Source organism: Rattus rattus, chromosome 7 (genome assembly GCF_011064425.1).
Source record: "Rattus rattus isolate New Zealand chromosome 7, Rrattus_CSIRO_v1, whole genome shotgun sequence".
Taxonomy (NCBI): domain Eukaryota; kingdom Metazoa; phylum Chordata; class Mammalia; order Rodentia; family Muridae; genus Rattus; species Rattus rattus.
Genome location: NC_046160.1, coordinates 23,404,881 through 23,412,816, shown reverse-complemented (window position 1 = coordinate 23,412,816; position 7,936 = coordinate 23,404,881). Strand labels below are relative to the sequence as shown.

General features: G+C 47.2%; 1 protein-coding gene across 2 annotated transcripts; it reads left to right on the top strand.

Annotated features, from left to right (window-relative positions):
• Positions 1-405: 405 nt before the first annotated feature.
• On the top strand, positions 406-7,352 carry Cenpa (centromere protein A). Of its 2 annotated transcripts, XM_032909041.1 has the most exons (5): positions 406-682; positions 4,864-4,970; positions 5,388-5,465; positions 5,722-5,876; positions 6,529-7,352. In XM_032909041.1, exons 1-4 carry the CDS (start codon positions 523-525, stop codon positions 5,854-5,856), a joined length of 480 nt encoding a protein of 159 aa, XP_032764932.1. In that variant the 5' UTR covers positions 406-522; the 3' UTR covers positions 5,857-5,876; positions 6,529-7,352. The 2 variants fall into 2 exon arrangements, with proteins under 2 accessions (XP_032764932.1, XP_032764933.1); XM_032909042.1 differs by lacking the exon at positions 5,722-5,876 and having other exon boundaries at positions 6,531-7,352.
• The last annotated feature ends 584 nt before the right edge of the window (positions 7,353-7,936 follow it).

The following is a 7,936-nucleotide window of genomic DNA, read 5'->3' as shown; positions in this document are numbered from 1 at the left end:
TTGCTGGTTGCTTTCAAGAGGGTTACGGGCGCTGGTGGAGTTGTCACATTCTTGGGCAGTCTGTTTCCGCATTTTTAGAGCCACTCAATGTTTGATAGGAAAGCATGCAACGTTTGAGGAAATGAGCTCTAAAACCCATCATCCACATAAGAACTGAATTGTCCTTTAGCCCAGAGTGGTCCTGAGAAAGTGAGTCCTGTCCGTAAGGGATCAACAAGCAAAGGGTGGGAAAGTCCCGCCTTTTCCTTCGCGTCTCCAAGTACCATTGGCGGACTCTGAGGTTCAGGCAATTGTTCCCATTGGCTCTTCCGAATGTCGCTCTACGCTCAGAGCCAGCCACTGAGAGTCACGGAGTGGATTTTTAAAATGCGGTGGGCGGAGCGTGTGATTTTTGAACTACTGGCGGCGGAGATCCGGCGTCCCTGACTCGGGCACGGTAGGCTTGCTGTCGAGTTCCGTTTTGGCCGCAGGACCCGGAAGGCTTAGGAGGAGTCGGCTGAGCCCGGACCCTCGCGTCCAGCCATGGTCCGGCGTCGCAAGCCAGGGACCCCGAGGAGGCGGCCCTCTAGTCCGGCGCCCGGACCCTCTCAGCCAGCCACGGACTCGCGTCGCCAGTCGAGGACTCCGACGAGGCGGCCCTCCAGTCCGGCGCCCGGACCCTCGCGACGGAGCTCCGGAGTAGGTAAGCGGGCCTTCCCTGCACCACCGAGGCTGCTTCCGTGACCTTGCGAGGCGGGCCAGCAGAGGGACGCTTGCTTGCTGGTCAAGCTTTCTTTCCTGGCCATTTTACAGCCGGAGGGGGAAAGAAAAAAAAAACGAGCCGCAGACCAGATAGGTAGCTTGAGCAGAGATACACAACACATTCTAACAGACACGAGGTCTTTTTTAAGGATTTATTTAATATTTTGTGTGTGTGTGTGTGTGTGTGTGTGTGTGAGTGAGTGAGTGAGTGAGTGAGTGAGTGAGTGAGTGAGTGAGTGAGTGAGTGTATGCTACATGTGCGAAGGTGCTGGCGATAGCCCGAAGAGGGCATCGGAAGCCCGGAGCCGGGAGTTACAGAGAGTTGTGGAGCTGCCCAGTAAGAGTGCTGGAACAGAACCCAGGCCCCCTGGAAGAGCAGCTTGCGCTATTAACAGCTGAGCTAGTTTTCCAACGCCTACTTTTTATTATTTATTTGCAGTGCTAGAGATGGAACCCAGGACTCTGAGCTTGCTAGGCAAGGGTTCGATTATAGAACTACATCTCTAACCCTCTGTATGAAGGGCCTTAGAAGTAGATTTACATGCCTGCTTCTTCCTCTCTGTACGTGGATTAAAGGCACACACCACCACATTCAATTTTTCACAGAGGGTCGGTGAGGCTCTAAAGGAATAGCGTGGTGAGCTGAGGACTGAACCCAGGGCCTTGCGCTTCCTAGGCAAGTGCTCTACCACTGAGCTAAATCCCCAACCCCATCATCCCTTCTTTTATGTGGGCTCTTGGATATATCTTCCTTTTGTGCTGTAAGGGACTTTGTTGTCCTTGCTACCTTGCTCTACATAACAGCTCTTAGCCATCTGAAGCTCCAGTTCCAGAGGATCCTCTGGCCTCTGCAGGCACTGCATACGCAGACATACATGTAGGCAAAACAGATACACCTAGAATAAGATAAAACCGGTTTTGGTGCGACAGTGGCTTCCACATATCTCAGGCCACCCTGGAGCTCAGGACACCTTGTCTCTGCATCCCAGTTGTTGGAATTGTAGGTGAGGGCCCATGGGCCTGGCTGGAAAGAGCCTTAGTATGTAAATCCTGCTTGAAATTCTCTGGCTCCCAACTGCTTATGTTGACCCTTGAGACCTGGCTTCAGTGTGTTTGAACCCAATCTCTCCGGGTCGACTCCGATGCCTTGCGTTTCATAAACATCTCTTCTTGCATCATGAATCTTAGAGCTCTCTTCCTCTTATATTTCTCAAAAATCTTCCTTTTTGGGGGAGAAAATAAGGCCTCACCAGTCTAGGCTCCTACCTCTGCCTGTCGAGCCGTGGATTGCAAGTGCACAGCATGGCGCCCAGTTCTCTCCTCTGTTCAGACTCCTTGGGGAGAGTTTATTTGGATTCTTGAGTTTGGCCCCCTTCTCTTCTGGTGTTAGTCACGTTCTTTGGTGGTCTCTGGTTGTGCTGCCTTTATTTTCTGTGAGCGTGTGCCTGGTTTCAACACCCTCCCCAACGCCCCTCCCTCAGCTGTGCTCCCGTAAGTGGTGGGGAAGAGGCAGCTACTCATAATTTCTCTCTTAGTCGTGGTGCATCATGGTTAGCTTCAGTGGACAGCCTGCTATGAATTTAGTCACCCAGGAAGGGGGAACTTCAGCTGAGGAATTGCTTCTGTCAGACTGGCTGGCCTACAGCCATGTCTGTGAAGCATTTTTTAAAATATTTATTTAATGTATATTACAGATGGTTGTGAGCCACCATGTGGTTGCTGGGATTTGAACTCAGGACCTCTGGAAGGACATTCAGTGCTCTTAACCATTGAGCCATCTCTCCAGCCCATGTGAAGCATTTTTTTTTTAAAACTGCTTATCGATGTCGGAAGGCCCAGTCCACTGTGGGTGGCGCTACCACCTCCTATGTGGGTAGGTGGGCTTGAACTCACATAACCCCTTTCCTCCCCAGGTTGGTCTTAGAGGTGGTGTTTTATCGCAGCAACAGCAGCCAAAGTAGAGCAGGGTCCTGCCTCTTTGTCTTAAGTGTCTCCAGTCTCCTAGACACTGCTCCGGCTCACTCGGGATTAAGTCTCCACCTGGCACGGCCCACCTCTCCTCTCGTCTCCTCTCGTCTCGTCTCCCTTCTTCCATTTTCCTCGCGGTGTTCCTCACTGCTGGGGATAGAGTCTCTTTCTTGGCTGGACCTTAAGTAACCCAGGTAAAGCTAAGGGTTCCTGTGTGCAGCACCAGGGGTTGAACCCAGGGCCTTAGGTGTGCAAGGCAAGTGCTCCTCCGGCCAGTTCCTATGTGTGTGCTTTTGTTTGGTTTTAGCCGAGCTGTTCATTTTAATCATCAGTTGTTTCTATTTATTGACAGTTATACTATTTACTTAGATTTAGCTCTCATTATCGCGAATTTATTGTATTTAATGTCTTTTTTAATCTCAATAACTAACGCTTGAGTTGAATTTAACTCATAGAACTCAGCTATCTTTTCGTTTTTAAGATTTATTTTTCTATTGGCTTCATAGTTAGGAGCACAGGCTGCTCTCCCAGAGGGCTACGGTTTGATTCCCAGTACCACAGAGAGGCTAACAACCATCAGTACAGTGCCAGAGGACCTGACTGCCTCTTCTGCAGGTACCAGGCATGCACATGGGGTGCAGACATACATACAGGCACAACACCCACTGCACACAAAGATTTTTGTGGTTTTTTTTTTTACTATGCATATGTGTGTTTTTTCTGCATATATATGTGTGTGTACATGTGTGTGAGTGTATGTATATGCATGTGCATATACACAGATAATATATATATATACACCTACAGTGGTCAGACACAGGTGTCAGGGTGTTAGATTCTCTGGAATCGGAGTTAGATGGCTGTAAGCCACCGCATGGAGCTGTGCATCAAACCTAGGTCTTCTACAAGGACAGCCACTACTCTTAACCAATGAGCCATCTCCCTGGCCTAATCATATGTATGTGCACATTAATGCAAATGCCCAAGATCCCCTTGGCCCTAAAGTTACAGGCAAGTGGTTATAGGCAGTGCGAGCCACCTACCCTGGGTGCTAGGAACCAAGCTTGGATCCTATGTAAGAATGGCGTGTGCTCTGACCGCTGAGCCATCTTCAGACCTTAACGCATGTGGCATTCTTGTTTTCCACCAGATCTATTTCAGGTTATTCGTTTGCCTCTGGTGAATTTGGGGTGTATCTTTCAGGTTTTTTGAGAAGAATATTTTTATATTTTTCACTTTAAGTGGTCTAATGTCAGTTAAGTTTCTTCTTCATTATTTTAGAGTTAGAAGTGTTTTTTTCTTTGTCCGTGTTGTGGGGGATTGAAGCTATGGCGTCGTGCATGCTAACCAAGCCACAGAGCCATGACTCCAGAGCAGAATGATTTTGGGGTTTTTTTTTTGGTTGTTTTTTTGTTGCTGTTGTTGTTGTTGTGTTGTTGTTTTCAATTTTGTATTTTTGTTTCTCAATGAGAATTTGATTTTTACCAAAGTCTGTGGCTTCGCCATCCACATTCCTGACAGTAGCACTGAGTTATGCTGTTCCCAAGGTCCTAACTTGGTCTCTAATGAACGCTGGCCAACTGTCTCCACTTCCCAGGGCTCCGGGATAATCAAGACAAGGGATTTGCACTAGGTACTCCCTAATTCCTTCCAGCTAATAAGAAGAAAGACAAGGAGCTAAAAACTGACGTAACTAACTTTCCAGTCTGCTGGGAAGGGACTGAGAAAGGCTTGATGGAAGTTAACACACAAACCCAAAGGCCCAGACCGAACTCACTGAACAGGCATTTTTCTTTCTTCTTTCCTTCCTTTCTTTCTTTTTTTAAAGATTTATTATTTTATTTATATGAGTACACTGTAGCTGTCTTCAGACACACCAGAAGAAGCCATCAGATTCCCATTACAGATGGTCGTGAGCCAGCATGTGGTTGCTGGGAGTTGAACTCAGGACCTCTGGAAGAGCAGTCAGTGCTCTTAACCACTGAGCCATCTCTCCAGCCCCTGAACAGGCATTACTTAAGCACCTGCTTGCCCTGAGGGTATAGTTCCATGCTGAAGTCTGTTGACTTCATGTGAAGGTTGGTGTCTGTTGGGCTGCAGAGCACCACTTGGCTTCCACCGCCTTCGCCCTCACGACCTAACTCTTCTGCTCAGGCCCTCAGGCACTACACAGAAGACGGAGATTCCTGTGGCTTAAGGAAATAAAGAACCTGCAAAAGAGCACAGACCTCTTGTTTAGGAAGAAGCCTTTCGGCCTCGTGGTGAGTTCTGGGGACCTTTACTCTGTCCTGGGTCACCTTTTCTTTAATTCTCCCCAATATGGGGGGGGGGTGCTTCTGCTTCCCCACTGACATGGCTGAAGGTTGTCTTGAACCCTTTGAGGCACTGCACAGCCTCTGTTCTTATGATATTGATTTCTCATTACTTCTGAGTGTAATAGAACCTCTCATCCAGTTTGTCTCCCTACCCCGAGGTTGTCTTTTTTTTCCCCTCACTACCCATAAGCTCTGCCAGTTCTTGTGCTCCTGGGAGTCAGCACCTCCTCTGAACCAGGCCCTAAGATCAAGGGCCAAGGCATAATGGTAGAAATGGATGCATTAGATACTTGGAGAAAGACCATGCACTCTTCAATCACTATTCTGTGGCTCTCTACTCATCCCCATCCCACTCCTCCACAGGTAAGAGAAATATGTGGGAAATTCAGCCGTGGTGTGGATTTATATTGGCAAGCTCAAGCCTTGTTGGCCCTTCAAGAGGTAAGAAGGGGCAGGGATGAGTGAAGACAGAGAGGAAGACATCCCAGAATTCCACAGGACTGCTTATGGCGTACCACAGGCTGTTCTGGCCTCCCGAAAAGAGCAGCTAGCATGTAACATGTGAGGGTGCAAAGTGAGTCTGATGGGTAGACCCTGGATTCACCTTGTTCTTTACTTCAATCTTTGAGTCAGTTATGTCTCCAAAAACAGACAGTCTGGGCCCTTCATCCATGCCAGTGTTCTCATTCTGCCCCAGGCAGCAGAAGCGTTTCTCGTTCACCTCTTTGAGGACGCCTATCTCCTCTCCTTACATGCTGGCCGAGTCACACTTTTCCCCAAAGACGTGCAGCTAGCCAGGAGGATCCGAGGCATTGAGGGAGGACTCGGCTGAGCTGCCAGTGCAATGTGTCCGTAAGTCTTTCCTGCTCCTTAGAGTGTTGCTTGTTGCTGGGGAGAGAAGATTGCTCTGAAGGGGGAGTGTCGTCTACACCCATCCTTAGTCCCTTGCCCTCTCACCCGTGTTCCCTACTGAAGGCCTTTCTCAGCTGCTTGGAAGGCATGTGCCATGGTTCTTTGTGCAGTATTAAGATAAGATCTGAGAGTAGTGGTTCGTGCTCGCAACCTAGCACTTAGGAAGCCCAGGCAGGAGGATAAGGAGCTCAGGACCAACATATGACATGAGCATCTCACTCGAGTGCCGGGTGGATGCTTGCCAGCACTGTAGAGAGATCTTTTTAAAATTAAGTGAATGTGAGTTACACTCTGTATTCCTGATAGTACCTCTTGCCATTTACAAGGACCAGATCCCCCACCTTTCCCCATCCCACCCCACCCCACCACCGCTACCTTGGTATGGGTCTTACTATGTAATTCTAGCTGTCTTGGAACTGTATAGAGTAAGATGGCCTCAGACTCAGAGATCACCTACCTCTGCCTCCTAAGTGCTGGGATTAGAGCTATATGTATGCCACTATGCCCAGCTTCAGATCCTCTAGTTTTAAAAAGAAGGGGGTTTTGTTGTTTGTTTGTTTGACTGATTTTAAATGTGATTCCCAAATTTCAGAGACAATACCTGGAATCTTTTGGAGCTGCAGCCAGACAGCGGTGTCTGAGGCACTGGGTGGATATTGCTGGTTTTGAGCAGTGGCTACACGATGCCCTTTAAGATTGTGGCTTTTGTCTGTGACAGAGGAAGAAGAGGCCATCTGCCTCGCCCATGGACACGAATGAGTGTTTGCAGACCAAAGGTCAACTTGGTTTGTGAATTGCTCAACCACATTACTGTTTGCGGGTTTCAGGCCCATGAGGTCTGCCATGTTATGAGGGGTATTGATATTTTATTCTTTCTGTACCATGTGCATCTTTTATCCTGTGTCTTTGTACTTTTTAAATATAAGGGAGAAGTTTTTGAGTAAAATGCTAGAATCTGTTGTATGGAAAGCCCTGGCAGTCCCGCCCGCCATACAAATGTCTGCCTTCCAGATTGCCCTCATGCTGCCTGTCAGCAAACACGGAGCTTTTCAAAACTTAAGTAGCGTTACATACACAGTCTTCTCTTCCTTCCCTTCAAGGCTGGGACTTGAATCCAATGTCTTATACATGCCAAACATGAACTGTAATGTTGAACTGCATCCATAGCCTGAAATATATAGTCTTTCTGGTTCCTACCAGTAAATTCCTATGGAAACCATCCAGAAAGTCTCTCTTAGAAGTGGACAGTTTATTCTTAGCTGTAAATCACATACAATGTATCATACCAGTTTTGGGATTTTACAACATGTTTTCCGTATTTTTTACAGGTTATCTTTAGTTTATTTGAGGAGAAATAATAAAAAAAATAATTTCTTAGTGAAAAAAATTGAAATAAAGTTACTGTTACAGATGTTAGAAGCTTTTGTAGTAAGTATTAAACTCATCATTTAGCACCATTTGGAGCAGTTACAATGTAACCAAGAGAAGTGAGCTGTGATGCAAGGCACCCACAAAACACCTGCCCTCTTGTGGATAAAAGCAATGTAAGAGGTGTCCAGGAAAATGGCACGTGCCGAGGTGGGAACAGCAGTGAACAGACTCCTGGTGAAGACATGGCAACTGACTAAACTCAGCCATGTTCCAGGTCTCATGAGTCAATAAAACTTTACCCTTTGCAAAAATGTATTGGCAGATCAGATATATGCAGACATTCATATAAAGCTCGTCTGTGGTAACTTTAGTCTTTTTCTCACGTGCCAAGCAGCTCTGTAGTGTTTATTGGAATAAGAACTTTACCTCCTGGTAACTAATAGTATGTAATGTGTGTGATGTTTTATCTGAAGCTTTAACAGCTCACTTGAGTGTGTCAGTCAAACAATCTCTGGTGTTCCCCAGGATAGCCACCTGTCTCCACCTTCCCAGTATGGGATACATACATCTTCCCAGTATGGGATACAACCATATGCTGTCATATCTGGCTTTTTATGTGGATCCTGGGG